Source organism: Ascaphus truei, chromosome 5 (assembly GCF_040206685.1).
Source record: "Ascaphus truei isolate aAscTru1 chromosome 5, aAscTru1.hap1, whole genome shotgun sequence".
NCBI lineage: Eukaryota > Metazoa > Chordata > Amphibia > Anura > Ascaphidae > Ascaphus > Ascaphus truei.
The window spans coordinates 46,031,513-46,049,711 of NC_134487.1; the positions used below are offsets into that span (position 1 = coordinate 46,031,513).

Consider the following 18,199-nt stretch of genomic DNA (forward strand, 5'->3'; position numbering starts at 1 on the left):
AAAATGTTTTAATCTTTGCAGTGCAGTTATGATGTACCATGTATGCCATGGCAATAATATGCATTTTCTAGGGTGTGAGCAGTCGGTCCTTTCAAAACGGAAGTATTCCCCCCACACATTTGTTTAGATCAGCCACAGGGCAGTCCTCAGATCACTCCAGGAGTGATCACGACTAAAAATCCAGAAAGTCCAGGACAGGACCTCTAGCAGCAAGAGAGTAAACTTAACCTTTTGTGTCTGAATGTCTACAGCCATAGTATGCCAATGATCTTCTGACTCTAGGGCAAAGTGATCACGACTGCAGTAATTGTATGCCCGATAGTGTTCCCCAACCTCAGGAATGGGCTGTTCTATCCAAGTCTACAGATGGAAATCTAAGTAAATCGTCATTACCAGCTCCTCTGATGTTCCCTGAACAGAATAAGGACACCATGAAGCTGTACCAGCATAACAGAATAAAAAGGAAAGTTTCAATGTATAAACTTCAACCGCAAGTTTTAATTCTGGAGGTAGATTTTCTGTGCAGCCTCTTATACGCGGCCAATATTATGAATTCCCCAAGAACATAATGAAAACAGTGTGAAATGTAGTCTCATTACATGCAACGGCTGTGAGGCCTAATTTTAAAAACCTATTAAAAACACGTGTTTAATATAAAGCAACTAGGACAGGGGTGAGCAACTCCAGTCCTCAAGGGCCACCAACAGGACAGCTCTTCGACTGAGCCACCTGTGCTGAAGCAAGAATATCCTGAAAACCCGACCTATTGGTGGTGCTTTAAGGAACTGGAGTTGCCCACCCTGAACTAGGATGATCAATTTACAAGCTACAGTTACAGTTCAACATCCTGCAAAAGCATTCAATGCGTCAATACAAAACATTTGATCTTTTGCCATCAGGGAATTTAAAGTCAGGTAACCGTCTTTCCTAGATATTTAAAACATATTTGCATATTCTCCAAAATGTTTATTGGTTGAACATCGAGTATATCTGGTAGTAACAGAAATTGGAATTTACACAATAAAAAACAATAGGTAGCGCTAACAGTAATATTAATCAAAAAATATGCTCTAAAAATAAATAGAATGTACATAAAAAGTACTCTCCATCACATCTGGTTGTATATTTAATTTATTTATCTACCATTCTGTGTGTTTAGCGCCATTGATACCCATCCAGTACCAGAAATTGGAATTTGTTGCACATCACTTACATTAATGTTCCAGCACCTTTGGTTATACCCAGAACCATTGATTTAGTTTTTTTTAATACTTGTATATTGCAATTCAATCAAAATGAGAACAATATCAATGATCATTTGATCACATTTTTATTGTGCAATCTAACCTATTGCATATATCATGGTACCATTTCTTCTCAAAATATCTTTGCATAATATTTAAGAATGATGAGATTTCCTGCATGTTTTTCCATTCTCTTTCATTTCAGTCTGTTTCATATCCAGGATAAATTAAAAAAAAATAGCAAACAAACACTAGCAAAAAGGTAAGAGATACAATCTGTCGCCATCGTTTCGTCATTAAAGGTAGAGTTTCTACTCTCGTCTAGGCTAACATCATCACTCACTATTTTTAACACATCAATTGACAGAAATGATTCATACTGTACCTCACTTCAATGGCAGTTTGGTCCAGCGTTTCTCCATCACAATTCCAGATACTATTCACCTGACTGCACCCACATCTTGGGTGATCCGTGCAGATCTGAGCAAAATTCTTTTTCCCTATATCTGTGCTCTCACAGTCTTCCTCTTCAAAATGTTTGGGAGTAAATTGAAAAGTCTTTACCCGATAAACCTCAACAAATGCAAAGTCAAACTACAAAAGGGAAAAAATAAATCTTTTAAAAACAGGTTTTCACAGTAAAATATCAGTGCTAGAGAACAGAAATTATGACGTGTAATTCCATTTTTTTGTAAACAACACAGAAGTTCATTCATGAGTGCTGTCTGGCCTACAGTAGGGGCTACTGACCTCAAAATTATGCTTGGGGGACCCTTGGAAAAACGAGATGGGTGTCTTCTTTTGAAACTAAAAGCGTGACATCAGCTTTTAGATACTTTGTCAAGGAGTCACTTTGTGACATCCAAGAATTCCCAAGTGTATTTTTCCTATAGTTGATAACACTATTAATGGGGGATAGAACTAACATTGGGGAATTTTCTAAGCGTCTGTGTAGGGTTGAGAAATGTATCCTAAGCTGAAGATGAAATGGGGCTTTCAATCTTGGTTGGATATGTCCCCAATATTCTCAAACTCTGGGATATATTGCTTTCCCCTATGGACATTTAATATGAAGTCCAAGTGAAGGTCCCACAAACTTTAAAACTTCCATGGATGGGTGAAAGCCACTGCCATAAGAGCCTAGCCTAATCATAGTTTTACAAAATAAAGGAAAACCACATATTTAAGTATTTTTATACCATGCCAAATTCAATATTGCTTATTTTTGTTTTCACCCTTAGATATGTTTCTTTCGGTTTCCAGTACTTCCACACTGGTGAAACAGTGCTTTACTAAAAATATTCTTAGATATTTGGGTAGCCTTAAGGTTGGTGAACAATGACAGATTATGAAGGATTTATACAAGTTTATATTCACTTGTCTTTCATTTGTTTTAAGCAAATTCCTTAGCATTTGGACTGAAAGTTCTGTAATATGAGGAAAAAATAACATTAAGCCATGGGTAGAATTATAATCTACAGGTTCTGTCAGAAAAAAAATCCCCATATATTTTATCTAGGTTTTAAATTAAGATTTTTTTTTTTTGTTATTGTCACCACTAGCACCAAAAAATGTCTTCAGCACTCAGGGGTACAAACACCCGAGAATTTAAAGCGTCAAGCGTAATAATAATAATGAAAAAAAAATAATAATAATAATAATGGAAGCTCGGTAAAATGTAGGGGAAATGGTCTTTAAATTCAGGTATTCTCATCCTCAGACTTACTTTCTAAGTGGCTTCAATGAAGTCCTGCAATTCTAAAGTTTTTCCTTAATACAAGTTCTTGCAGCTTTATATTGCGTCTCTTTCTGCATCATAGCTTTAAAACGCACTGTACCCCCAAGTATGCTTTGAACAGACCCATTTACTCCCTAATCTTTGTTTCATGTTCTGTTCTCCAACTACAATAATACCATTAACCACCTCCATTTTGTTATCTTGTTGGAAGCCTCCCTCTCGTTAGAACCCCCTTACCAATTCCTTTACACTGCCTGCACTGGAAAATGTATGTAACCAGTCAATCATGTTGGTGTTTTGTTGCATTCATCACAAGTGTTATTTAAACCCAAAAGGAGAATTCAGTGAAACACATAGTTAACAGAAATGTAATTGGAAGTTTAATAGAACACGAAACTGTAAATATATATATTTTTAAATATATGAACGGCAGTACTTACATTTGCCACAAATTGATGAAAGGCTCAATTTTGCTGAGAAAGTACTACTAAAAGTAGAATTTGTGTTATGTCCTCAACAAAGAGTTTATTGTTTACATTTATGACAAACACCTTATAAAGTAGTAACATCCCCCAAAAATGCTGCTGCATCTCCCGGATACTGAACGCTTTCAGTGTTTTTCTAATTCTCTGTTATTTTATTTTACTGTAATTATGAGTTATTATGCCAACCTCTATTAACGTAATGTCTGTGAATGGCCAGTGGTCATTTTACATATCAAGTGTTTTGTGATGACCACAAAAACCATGAGCTTTTTCAGTAAGCATAGGGGGATTGTTGCTTTAACCATATAACCTTTCAATGGACTGACCATGCCACAAATGGGCCATTACTAAAGAAAATGTCACTGTTATTACAAAGGTGATAAAATAGGGACATTTCCTGGGCAAACGTGCTTAATACATTTCATGTAGTGTCTGAATATTTACATATGTCTGTTTCCAGCACCTGGATAGTTCTGCACATTTATTTTTTCCAAATACCTGATCATCATTTCTCGTGTGCCTGATAAGGTGCCTTAGAAAATTTAATCTGGAGCATTTGCGGACTAAAATGAGATCTGCAGTTCCATCTGCCAAGTGAGCGGCTGGCGAGAGCCCTTTTGGGCTTCGTGGACAGGCACAACTCATGTTGGCAGCATTAATTGCCATAAACTTTCCTTTGATTATCGTCCAGTCCTCCTCTTGCCCTAAGACAAGGATAAAAAGACAAAGTTCATTACCTATTGACAGAAACTTGGCCGTTACACACGCCAAATAAACTTCGCTGAATTATACTTTTTCCCCACTTGAGTTAAACATGGAAATTACAACCTAACATGCATTATGTTAACAATTACACCCTCCGTAATTAAAAACAAGTTAATTGGAGCTGGAAACCATTATCAAAATAAGGACATTAGTACTAGTTCCAACACACTTCTTGCACTGTATATATATATAACAATGTTGGCCATCTACAACAAGTTGACCAGTTCTCACAAATATTCTTTATACTGCCTGCTTCAGACAGGTGACCATAACGAACTGTACAGTATATTAAAGAGGCAGTCCAACATCAGGCAATACTTTTTATTTTATTTATTTTTTACTTATGGTCATAATATTCCATAGAAAGGTTAAATGACCTCTACAGTAAAACTCACTTAAGTTTGATATTAGGTTTTTTTTGCAGTCCCTCTGATTAAACCCGTGGAAGTTACCCGTTTTAAGGTATTAAATCTGGGGGATTTTTTTTTTTTTTTTAAATATGAAATGCTTCATGTGTATAAATGTGTATAAATGTGTATAAATGGGCCCATTTCCATTTTCTTCAGGTCCGCTTAATTTGAATAAAACCTTGTAATTATGGGCTTCTTCCAATTAATGTCTTTAAAGAAATTATGCCACAATTTGTCAAACAATGATATACAACAGTTTACGTTGTGATCACGAGAGATTAGGTTAAGATTATATAAATACATTAAAATACTTGAAGTTAATAGTTTAAAACTAAATATCCCCCCTCTCCCCTCTTTAAAGGCTAAAACCGGAATTCTTTAAATTAGGCATTTTGACAGATCCACATATATTAAAGATGATTTTTGGTTCCATATGTAAAATGGAGAAGGAGTAGTAATAGAAGTTTTAAAGCATGAGATCCTAAGATGCAAGCAAAATGCACCCAAAATTGCACAGAACAAGATATTTCTGATTGCTTCTCTACAACGGAGACTTAGGCGGCATCCATGCTGGCGAAGACCGCGCGGAGGCGTGTGCGCACGGCACGATCACATTGCCTTTGATCGTGCCCATAGACCGCGCTTGCGTGACAGCAGGAGGGGGTGCGACGAATCGGTTCAATCTGATTCTTCGGCGTAATGGGCAGGTCATGTGAGCGGTTCGCCCACTAAGGACGAACTAGCTCCGTGACGTCAGACACGCCCCTAAACTTGTCCCCCCACGGCGCGTCTACCATGGCCACAAAACGCTCCCGCTTAACGCGGGCGACGTCACTCGTGCGGTCGCCTCCGCGCGGACTTCTGCTGCATGGACTCAGCCTAAAACTTTTAACTATGTTGCAAATTAAACTGTCAAGCTCAAAGCTCACTCAGAGCTGCTTTGATTAATGTGAAAACAATTTAAGTAATTTCGTTCTGAAAATGGACATTTAAAACCAATTTCTCTTATCCTAAACAGAAACTAGAAACACTAATCACTCAACAAATGTACAGTTTCTTTTTTTATCCGCTATACAAGATGAAGCATAATTTACTCTACCTAACATGACCTGGTGATGACTGTAAAGCCGTTCAATGCCATGAAAATATTAGCAATAAAAGGATTCAATACTGTATGTCCTTTTAAGAACCACTCAATAATATATCACTCATTCATAAATGTCAATGTTTCCATTTCTGTGTTATTTTGGCATTTCAAAGGTAGACTAGAAAGAAACCACTTCAGCCACCACCACAGAAGTCAACAATGAAAAATCTTAAAGTTTGTCATATTAATGCCCACTTAAATACTATGGTAATCATTAAACATGTGAAAAAAAGAAGGATTTGATAAGACAATGCAATTTTGTTTTCAATAATACACTAGAAAGAAATATGTTGAAGTGTGAGGGGCGAGGTACCAATTAGGAAAGTATTGCAGAACAGCCGTGAAAAACCTCTGACCACTTTATGTGCTAATTAACTCCTTTATTAAGTCAGTGGAGGGAGTTGGAGTTGGTTATTTTCTGCCTACCTAAAACATAAAGTAGATAATGGCAAGAAGAAGAAAAAAATCACTGAGGCAATAGAATGGCATTCACAGCTGACTGGATGATTTGATGGGCTGAAAGAGAACAGATTCCTGTCCAGTCAGAGATAGTACATTTGTGTCTACCCTGAGGTCATGGGGAACTTGACAGTTCTTGTACAACATATGTTTAAAGACTCTACAGTAACAGTGTTACTGCCAAAGACTTGATACTGCAAATGCGATGAACCACTGGTTCAAGAACAGCCCTTGCTCAGTGACTGGTAAATGAATAACGTGAGACTCCCTGGTCCTTAATTTCCAAGCACAAGAGACAGAAAAGCACAACCAAAGAACACAACTGGACTTGCTGTTGTTTGCATTCACTCCTAACTCATAGTGAAATACTTTATTTTTTGTCAAGACCAAGTGATATCTTTAGAGCCCAGGTAATTTCCGCAAACGTATAGCCTTAGTGGAAAAGACTTGAGATGTTACAGGAGGGAGGGGTGAGGGGGGAACATGTCTGTCTGATCAGTTAATGGGAATAGCCAAGGTAGCTTGCAAATCAAAATATAAACAACCAAGAAATAGTTACATTCCTTAGACATGTAATAGCCCTTTAAAAAGGTGCAGTTCCTCCAATCTGACCTACTTTGAAAGTGGGGCGCACATTAAAGCAGACAAACAGCCTTATTGTTATTCTTTTCCTAGCTGTTTTTACTGGTATTTTTTTTCCAACCCAGGCTGTACAATACAGTAAGTATAAGCTTATAGGGGCCCATGTCAAAATGGACAAATAGAAAAGAGTGAAAAGGAGTGCTCATTTGCATGTCATTACCCAGAATCCCTGCTTGCAGCGGAAGCATTGTATAGCCAAGCAATAATGGGGAAAGATGGAGTTGCAGGCCGGTCTGAGACGTGTGAATGTCCCCACAAGTGGTATTTTTATTTGCTGTACGCAATGTTAATAATTTTTAAAAGCCTGAAACATCACGATTCCTGCCGTTCATCAAATCACTTTCACGACCGCACTAAGCAACACGTATGTTTTCCATAAAGACGGCAAAGGGTCTTGTCAGAAGAAAAAAAAAAGTCTTAATCCAATTAGATAAAGGCCTATTTAAGGTCTGTTACTGTTACTAAGCGAGAGGGACTAAGCTGCAATAATAATAATAATTTAGGCTTTTGGCAAGTTTTGTAAAATACCTAAAAGCAGGGAAGACTCTACAACGGTGAAAACAGACCTCTTAATGTATAGTATTGTAGTTAAAAAATAAATAAATACATCCATGTTGAACTGCTCCTTTAAGACAACATTGAACTGTCCTGTGTTACTTTGGAAATGCAGATTTTCATTTCAGCAAGCATACTTAAAAGCTAAATTATGGTCAATTGTTTCTTCTATTCTTGTCCCTCATCTGCCCTTGTCCAAGAGGGTGGAACAAGCAGGGAGATGGGATGGTCACACTTTGTTCCCTGCAAAGCCCGGCTCTCGACACACTAATCACAACAGGGAGAAATCTTAACTGAAACACCAGACAGCAAAGGTAACTTTAAGGAAACCGCTAAGGATCTTAATGTTCTCAAAAGGCATAAGTCGCACAGAGTGACCGTTTAGATATGTTATCGTGGTGTGTACATGAACTGGATCTGTAAAGGTAGCAGAACTGTTGCTTTCAGTGCATACTAAATGAATACAATTGGATTTTAAACAAAGAAAACTTAATTATGTTTTACCATTTTTTAATTTCACTTTGTCAAATAAAAGAAGGAATCTTAATTGTCAACATCTGTAATTAGTCAAACAGCTTAGCTTTGCACAATTAATAGAATAATGCCTAAAACTGGGTCAAATCTATTCCTGAATTAGATTTTCAGCCTCATTTTGCAGCTTGCCGTTGCATTACATACAACTATGGCACGAGAAAGCAGACCATTAAAATAATAAAAGATTACATTTGGCAAACAAAACCACACCACAAATCTCAAAATAAGGACAGTATATGAAACAAACCAATTATTTTATCTTATATGCAGCTAATCATCTAACCAAATTGAAATCTCTAGTGATCTCTAAATGTGAGAGATCAGATCCATACTGTACATTGTGCTAGATTTTGACTTCACCCAAAAAATAAGTTGTGCATAAACCAGCAAAGCTCCTGAACAGAGCGATAAGATTTCTGTCATTTATCGTGCAGAGACTTAGTTGGCGCAGCCATCCACATCACTTGGGAATTTGCTGACTTCTAAATGTGATTGCTGATACTGGGGGAGAAAAAAAAAAAAAAGGAAGGACTGCGCAACAGATTTTAACCTTAAATGTGAGGATACGCTCATCACCACGATGCATTATCTTCCCTCATTTACGGGAAAGCGTTTTTAGAAGCTAGAAAATACAGCAGGCGATATATTATTCAGCTTACACTAACCTAGCAAATATTGTTTTTCTCTTTGGTGATTTGTAATACTTTGCCTCCTGTGCTGTATGTATGTTGTACACACCATGCCATTTTTGTAATCCTCATTTTGACAAGCTTTCTTGTGAAAACGGATACATAGAGCCACTTGTTTACCATGGATAAATGGAAGATTTGGTCATTTTATGGGAAGGCAATTACTCAAATGGACGGTAGGAGATAAAAACTATATTCTACAATTCCAACATTATGGTCCCACCATGCTTGGCCTAAGGAAAAACACCTTTTTCAAACAGAGAAGAAAAGACTATTTGATGTATTCTGTTAAACCCCATCATTCAGAAGTCACCATGCCTTGGTTTCATTGCTTCATTAAGTGTACTACACAGATGACACCCAGGAGCCAGATTGCATTAAAGCAGCAGTCCCACGCGTTCAGGTTTTTTGTTATTTAATTAATTTTTACTTACCTGAACAGGTGGTCTTGCAGAGCTGATCCATGGTTCGTCAACTCTGGGGGATGGGAACCCCCGAACACCCCCTCCCCCCCCAAAGATGCCAGCACAAAATGGACACAAAAAAGCCACATGGCCAACCTCGCTCCAGCAACCAATAGAAAGTTGCCACGTCATCAGAAGAGAATATTGCTACTTTCTGTTGGTGGCCTCGGGGGCCATATTTCTTGGAGTAAGGACCGCGAATGCGGGACGCAACCTGCATGCAATCGAGCAAAGGGGATGGAGGAGGGGGAGGAAATTGCCGTCTTAATCTACTGAATTCTAAATATAATTTACTGAAAACACTATTTATGAGTCACTACTGTGGTAACCTGTAGCCGCCTGTTCTTTTTACCAGCGAGGAATTTTACTGTAACTTCAGCCCTCATAACTTTCCAAATCAATTACTAACAGCTCGAGTGATTAAGCTTCTTACTGATAATCCAGTCAACGCCACAGGCAGTAGAAACGTTTCCTTCCGACACACATTTTAAGTATACAGTGTAGACTTCACTCAAATTATTGTCATGTCTGAATGGAATTATGTAGTCAAACAAACATATCTGATTTTACATTAGTAAAATAAAAGGTTCACAACACAGAATCCAATTGTAAATACTGGTAAATTCAGTTCAAATACTGCTGATATGTCAGAAAAAACCCCCATATATTTCAAAATGGTCAATAAAATAATTTTTTTAACTGAAGTACAGCTCAACCCAGATATAACGCGATCCGTTACAACGCGAATCCGCTTAACGCGATGCAGCGTGGCTCCCAATTTTCGTATTTATGAATACTTTACAACACGATTATTGGTATCTTAAATACTTTATTGTACAATGCATCCAATTGTACATTATTTCGAACACGATCCGCTTATAACGCGATGTGATTCTTTGGACCCCAAGCACAGCGTTATAAGGGGGTTGAGCTACATTAACAATAATTATACCCATTGAGAAAAGGGTTTAAAACATTCGTATTACCATCGTGTTCTAATCCACAGGGCTGTTTTCTCTGCCGTTTTTCAAGTTGCTTAATACTTTGTCTACAAATGAAGCACCTGTAAGAACAAAAATCAAGTCACTTAAATTAAAAACCTTGCTCCTACTTGCTAAAAATACTCGTACAAAGGAAGGGAAATATGAAGGCAAGTTAAATGCTCAAGCATTAAACTGAACATAAAAATGAGGCTGTTGTGTCAAAACGTTATGGTAGTTTAAAGTATGTGAACTCACAAACCACTTACCCAGATGTGCAGCAGATCTGATCCCTTGGAGACCCCAGAGCCTGTTGGTCTGGTTCAAAAGAGACCGTTCCCTCGTAGTAATGATGAGACAAAAAGGTCTTGAACCCTAAAAATACAATCCATATCTTTTCATGGTCTTACATCTTCACTTGCTAAAAACATTACTACAGTTGGGCAACATACCGGTACGATCGTAATATTATGATAATAAAATATGAAGTCAATATTGACATTTTTTTTTATCATTTTGGTGTTGCCGTCAGTCAGCCGTGGATGTCATTCTTATCCAAAGCAAATTACACAAGAGGCAATTCACGCCTTTTTATTTCTTCATTTATTTATTTTTAAATACAGGATTGAAGAAGAGCATCTCCGAAGCTGAACCTCATTAATTTAAGTTCCGTGACCCCATGCTTCCGGAGGTACTTGAACGAAACAAAGCTGGGGCGCTCCCTAAATGATATGACGTGCTTAAATATATGACACAAATAAAAACTAGTAAATGGAAAGTATACTAGCCCTTTCACAATCTTTGCAGCTTGACCCAAAGAAGATAGAACCCAGAATCTTCTTACAACTGCATAAGAAACAGGATAGTGGTCAGCGCAAGCTGGTGAATTGGTGAACACTGAGAAGACGAGTCTAATTCCATACTGTATACCATCTGACATCAGACTGACATCTGAAAGATCATCACTCTGAGGGGAAGGGGCTCACACAAGGCCGTGCGAGTTGATTCATATTGATTTATACCCATCCCTCCCCTCCTACAACCCTTCCCCCCCCCCCCCAATTATATTGTGGGAATATTTAATGTCTAAGGCGTTAACCATTTGCCTTTATTATTGTCTTTCTAATCTCTGAGATCGACAGCTTGCGCTGATCACTATCCTGTTTCCAGAGGTACTTACCTTCGTAGCAGATGTCGGTAACCACTCCTGGGTTCACACATGGGCTGCTTTTCAAAGCTCCCAGGCCCTGCGAGCCAATAAGAAGCTGTGATGTCACCCGGTGCTGCTTCCTATTGGCCCATGTGACCAGGGGCTTTAAACTGCTCAAAACTGCAGGAGATACTGGCATCCCCTTCGGAGGTAAGTATCTCAGGAAGCAGGGGGTCCCCGGAGCTGAACTTATCAGGGTTCAGCACCGGAGAACCTTCGCTTCAAACATGTATTAAAAAACTAAGAGAAAAAATAACGATTAGATTGTTTCTTTCAGATGCTACAGCTTCAGAAAACACAGAAATGCCTATGTACAATGGACGGCAATATCCCTCCTATGGGGAAACACTTTGCCCTCTGTTTACCCACTTCCATTTTCCTAAATACCCAATAAATGATTTCAGAATATGATTGGAACGTCCTGTACTGTTCCTGATGCGATGTAGGGTGCGAGTCAGGACTATATGATGGTCACACTAGTGCTCACAGCGCCCTGGTGCTGCAACTAATCTAGCATAAAAATTGCATGTTTATTTATACTCCTTAGACTAGAAGTATTGACTGAAAACTGCTGAGTCTCAGATCCCAGAGTTTTCTCCTCACGAGCAACAAGTCAATTATTATTATTATTATTACTCTGTTGGTTTCAATCAATCAATTAAATGAGAAATGCAAGTAAAAAAAAAAAATACATTTAGAAATGTTTCCACAAAGCCATGGCATGGGAACTTTTTAAACAAAAAATACATACTTATGCAATAATTGAACAAAAGTGTATTCACTAGTGGTGTGATACAGTCATTTTCCTTTTAGGTCAATGTCAAATTTGATGTAAGTGAATGCAACTTTACTTGATCAAAAACATGTAGCATAACAATTTACCATACACAGATTATATTTATTGTTTTTTAAACAGCAATTTCCATAATGACATTTCAGGATATTGTAGCATCTAAAGGACATTTTAGCCGAGTAAAATGATGGATCACTGTTCTATGGCAAAAGAAATCTTAAAACCACAAATTATATTTACATTTTTAATTGCTCATCACAGCCGAGATGACTTTCTTGCAAATGTTTTTAATTTTCCTACTGGGACATAACATTCGAAACATGACTCTTACAAAAGGAAGACTTGATAAATGGTAAGAGGCTCCAGATATGAATTACTTTCCATGAAAAAAAAAATGATTAAAAATTCATCACCAGAAATGACAAATTCTGCAGCGAGATGAAAGGGTATAAAAATGGTAAGTAATGTCTCGCGCTCAGAACTTGAAAATAAGGTTGTCAAAAGGATAATATCTAAGCATTTCAACCACAATTAAAATGAATGTCATCTCATAACACCGAGGTTACGTCTGTTGAACATGCAAAATGTTTCATTTAATGATTAATAACATTTGTTTCCTGTAGAACCAAATCAAATTGCATGAACAGGAAGCTAAAAAAAAAAAAACTGATGTGATAAAGTGATGACTCAATGAGTAACCGTTTAAGCGCACCTTATAAGCTCTGCACCGCAAAGTTACAACATATTTCACTGTACCTGAAAAGTCATATCTCGCAGGGCCCATCCAGCGATTCTTTTCACTGCCTTTTAATACGTCCCCATAGAAGCCGTAGCCCAATAACGAAACAGAGTACTTGAGAAATGTTTGCTTGTGGTGTACGGAGCATACATCCAAAGATTGAGAATCACCTTTTAATACAAAAGCAATATCTGTAACACAATACTACACTAAAAGAACCACATAAGTACAATGTTTTGTAAGAAATGGAATCAGAATTGAAATGACAAAATGCACTATTTAGTGAACATGACTAAACGTTGCAGTAAAGGTGGGGGAATGATTTAAACATATGTTGCAGACCCCTTAAATATTGCGAAAAAGAAGGACTAGATTCACTAAACTCCATTAGATCAGGGGAAATAACATGATATTATCTGAGGGTAATAGCCATTATTTCCAGAGTTAAACCCTTATTCACTAGTCGCATGCAAAAATAACCGAAGTAATTAAGCTCTCTGGAAATGGGTTAACATCACGTTATTTCAAGAGAACGCTGCGTGGTCTACAAAAAATGCAACGGTTAAGTCTTTGCATTACTCCCATCGTAAAAGAGATTTTGCTAAAGATAAGAGAAGGGCGCTAAGGGGAGAGGGAGAGCGAGCGGTGTGTACACAGGTTTTCCACCACGTAGAATATAGGTTCATCAATTTTGAAGTATATAGGTTAACGGGCCTTCTTCTAAATTGGTATCCCTCTGCCCCCTTTCAGAAAAAGCCCTATTCATTATCTGGATACTATTCCAGAGTGAACAATGACAATGAAACGTTATTTCCCAGGGTTAGCCTTAACTGAGATTAGTGAACATAAAATTAATATAGTTTATTCTGTAATGAGCTTATTGAATACCATTTATCTAACATCTAGCGTTAAAAATAGTGCCATTTTTTTTTTACAGGCGTAAACCATCATTAACACCCCATTATTTACTTTGGAGACTACTGGTCTGGGTTGTATAGGAGTGAGGTTATCGCGAGTCAACATCTGTGTTGCCAGAGATGAAGTTGAAATATGGTTTAACCTTGGGGTTATCACTGATGGCCACTAAAAGTGAAATGTGAAGTTTGGAAGCCCATAAACGAGACCCAGATCATGGGCCGTCAGCCTCAAATAAAACCTTACATTCTTAAAATATCCTCTATGCATCAGAGAGGTGACAACCAGGTAACCATTTAGTCTGAGTGCTATATTAAATATTAGATAGCATTAATCCGACACCTATTTGCAAGAACAAATACATATTTGTACCCGTTGCAATGAAATCAAATGATGCCAAACATTTCCTGATTGTAACGGTAGTGGTAACTGGCCTCACAAAATAAAGGTGAAGCCCGCCTAGCTACCTCCAAAATCGTCTGTATTCGGCAGTGTGTACACTCATAAACCGGATACACTGTATATGTAATAGCCTGGTTAGGTACCGGGAAAACTGTGTTTCCCTAGCCGCCTAGGTAAGCGCGGCAAAATATATGTATTTGGTCCTTAGGAGAAAGTAGGTAAGAAAAGGTAACTCTGGGACTGAGTTTGTAATGGTGGATGTTGGGGGCAAAACTGGTTAAAATGGTTATAAAATGTTCCTGACCGGAGCTCCCGGTAGTACTGTAATTGTACCCGCAGTTTTGCGGGTACGCGAGTGTAACGTGTCCCGATCTTTTCCCTATGTAAAACCTTGCCCTGCCAGCCGGTTTTAAAATCAAGTTCTGAAAACCAAGTTTTAGAGCCCAAGTTCTAGTTTTGTATTAAAATGTATTGGAGTGGTTGGTCATGCATTTCTATGGAGGCAGACCCGGTAATTGAGTTAGCCGATCGCATCTATAGATATGCGGATTATAACAAAAGATGGGAGCGGCGAGGTGTCGGGTCATCTGACAGGCGGGGCAGGGCGGAGGAACAGGTCTGTGAATGGTTCCCCGGCAGGGGAGACCCTTTGTGCTTGCAGACACTGTGGCGCCTACCCAGCGGGCGGTAATGGGCTGACCAGAGAAGCCATTGTTGAGACGGAGCTCGTAGGCACGATTTCTATTGGCCAGTTCATATTTCCCGCTTGCCAGCAACCTGAACCTAAGCACGCCCCTCCTGTGATTGGCTCCTGTATTAGAATCCGTTCTCTGGTTGGTCGCCTCTCCATGTAAAAGATAGTCACAGAAGGCTATGTAAGGATCAGAGAATCAGAGCAACAGGTGAGGCTGAATAGCAAAGCACTCGCCAGAGGTGCCGGAGAAACTCGACCAAGCTGAGGACAAGTTCTCAGGAACTATCCTACTTGCTCCAGGCTTATCCAGTGACGTGACCGGCGGGTGCTCGGCATTAAGGTGCCGGAGCAACCTGGCCAAGCAGAGGATACGTACTGGAACCAAGTTCTCAGGCCAAGTTCTGAGAATTGGACGGAGCTCAACTAACGGGGAGAGCACGGCGGCTCTCCCGAAAAAAGTACCATATGATCTCTGGACATGGAGCCGATAGGGTAAGCCTACTGAAGCAGGCGCCCTGCACCTAGTTGAGACTAGTGTCTCCCCCCAGACGGTATGTATTCCTTGTTTTTGTGCATTTCTGTCATGTCTTCGGGCTTGCCCAAATAAACTCTATTTATTTAATAACTGTCCTGCCTGCTGAAAGTGATCCCGGAAGGTAAAAAAGGTGTCAAAGGTCCTGGTCCTCCATGACACCGATTAAGGAGGTGCAAAAGAGATTGTATCTCCTACGAAAATAGACGTTAGGCTGTCAAATTTTAGATGCAGGCCCAGACGCAACAGTGAAGATGGCATGTGTCTAAGTATTATCGAAACAAAGTTATGAAAACTTTTATATAGTATCAAACTTAAGTCACCAGGACCGTTTTTTATTTTAAGTCGTAAAAAAGTCCACAAAAAGGCCAATTGATGAAAAAAGGTGGGTTTGTGTGTGTTTCAATGCAAAATGTCTGGGCATAAAAAATGGCATGTGTGAATAGAAAATTAGATTTCAACTAGGGGAGTATCCATGCTGGAACGTGAAATCTCAATTTCCACTCAAGACCCTTTGAGAAAAAATCTGATTAATGTTATACAAAGAATCTAACTTGCATTATTACCCATCTCCTTTTATTTTAAGAAACTGGTCTGCATTTATTATAACTATGTTCTTGTAATCTTTTTTCTATAATCTAAGCACTGTATTTTTCTATATTAAAGCCAAACTTTAATAAGCAATGCTTTGGGCTCTGATTTAACTGTTGCACGCTTTGCATAGAGTAAAGTACATTTTCGTACACATTTTGCTACAACAGGTGTGTGTTAAATGCATAGTTTTTCTTTAGTAAACAGGAACCATTAGATCCTGGCAGATACGTATTTTGTCTGCATTTATCTTTTGGTGGTGACGGCGATTAGATATTTACCCTTACTCAGTTGCAATCTTAATTTTAAGTACCATGCGCAGGACACAGGTGTGGCAGCGAGTTCGCTGTGTATTAACCCTGGTTGCATATATAAATCACATGCACCCTTGTGCTGTACATGACAGATGGCAAATTGGGACGGATTGAGGGGAGATAGTTTATTTGAGGGATCTTTGCAGAAGGTAAAAAGGTAGGTCAGCTATGTCAGGTAAGCCATACGTGACAGCCACCTTATGGCATCTTTAGGTAAGAGATTCATAAAAATAGAAGTAAAGGCGTGCTAAAGTTTTGCACCCTTTTGTGGATCTGGGCCCAAGTGATAGCACATTCTCTGAAAAATGGATGTTGACACAATTGTAAGAATATTTGGAATACATAATATTGGCTTCCATGCTACAACTCAGCCACAGCTGTGAATACAGATGGTTCTCTGCAAATCTGTTTGGCATTCTGGACTGAAGTGAACAACTTGCCATAATCATGTGTGACGCGATAAAGTTTGTTCTATTTCTTTCTGTTAGGGGAAACAAGTAGAGCAATCATGGCCCGTTTTCCCAAAACAAACTCACTGCCTAGATAAACAACCAGTTACACCGGGCTTTGCAAACACTGGCTGTTATAGTCAAAGCAGAGAAAGTGGATTTTTTGAAAGATACCTGCTGCATGATCCATTATAATACACACGCATGTTTCTTTCTACTGCACACCTACCTATAATAATGTGCAAAGCAGAAGTTACTGGATCATTGGCACCAACAGTTGCAAAGCACACACAGTCTGTGGACCCTGGAAAAAAAAATATGATTTATTTTTGTACAGAAACATGTTACAACAAATGAATGCTCTTTCACAAGACATGAGGCGTGGTGGTGGTGGGAGGGGGGTTAGAGGTTGCAAGGCAAGCATTATTCATTAAAAAAAGTTGCTATGGCTCCCCTCAACAGGTCAATAGCTTGAAAATAAAACATTAACTGACTCCAGCTAAACTAAGTTGTGGACTTGCTTTTTAGTCTGCAAGTTCTTTGTAAAACAGGGTCAGAGTTCCATCTCTGTATTCTCCATTCAAACAATGCACATTCATGCAACAAGGAGCATTACAAAAAACACAAATCAGGCCCAGGGTCTTCATAACTTCTCTACAATAGGTGTGAGCCCCTATTACAGTCTATATGTTAGTCACTTTAACAACGCTAGCAGATATTACCACACACTTATAAATTAGTCACGGCAAAATAAGTGGGTGTTCCTGTTGACAGCGCAAAATGATCACTAGAATACAAATCCAGTGTGCCTGATATCTACTTGTTGTTTAGCACAATGATTACATTAAACTGCCTTTCAAGTGGACTTGGCAGCACCTCAGGACAATAACAAATTCCCATCATTGCATCTAGAAGTACTGCATCTAGAAGTACTGCTGCCACGTCCCAAAATAACATTGTAGCACCGTGCTTGGATATCTGTGGCCCCTGACGAGTCAGCCTTTGTAAAACTCTGTATGGGTTTTAATGCAATCTTATTTCCTATAGGAATGGGTAGGTTGGTATTTTCTCCGTGTTCGGCATCTCCATTATAAATGTAAATATGCCTTTTTAGCTTTTCACTGGCTACAGATGCGTGGTTTTGTAGATATTTTTTTTGTTGTTACAGGATTTTCCAAATTGTGTTAAATTCGACAATCATTTTTCATGAAAAATTATCCAAAAACAAACAGGGCCACAGGTGCCCCTTTAGGTATATATGGTTGCACTTGTACTCTAATTGGATAAGGACTAAATACCAAAACAGGTGACATTAGGTAAGCAGCAGGTTCCAACATAGAAAGTATGTACTTAGTCATGTACCTGTAAACAAAGGAACTGCTTCATATACACAATTCATTTCAACCATTGATAGAACTAAAGCACATTTATGCAAACAGAGACTACAA

At 38.6% G+C, this 18,199-nt stretch overlaps 1 protein-coding gene across 3 annotated transcripts in view; it reads right to left on the bottom strand.

The window, feature by feature from the left end:
• Positions 1-18,199, bottom strand: part of CERK (ceramide kinase) — a 76,273-nt gene that overhangs the window by 1,363 nt on the left and 56,711 nt on the right. For 2 of the 3 annotated variants that reach the window (XM_075599796.1, XM_075599795.1), the window contains 6 exons: positions 16,981-17,055; positions 12,872-13,024; positions 10,382-10,487; positions 10,119-10,195; positions 3,966-4,171; positions 1,630-1,838 (listed from right to left, as the gene is read on the bottom strand). In XM_075599796.1, the coding sequence (XP_075455911.1) occupies positions 1,630-1,838; positions 3,966-4,171; positions 10,119-10,195; positions 10,382-10,487; positions 12,872-13,024; positions 16,981-17,055 (826 nt within the window). The remainder of the gene's footprint in view (positions 1-1,629; positions 1,839-3,965; positions 4,172-10,118; positions 10,196-10,381; positions 10,488-12,871; positions 13,025-16,980; positions 17,056-18,199) is intronic. The other variant, XM_075599797.1, reaches the window with a different exon arrangement.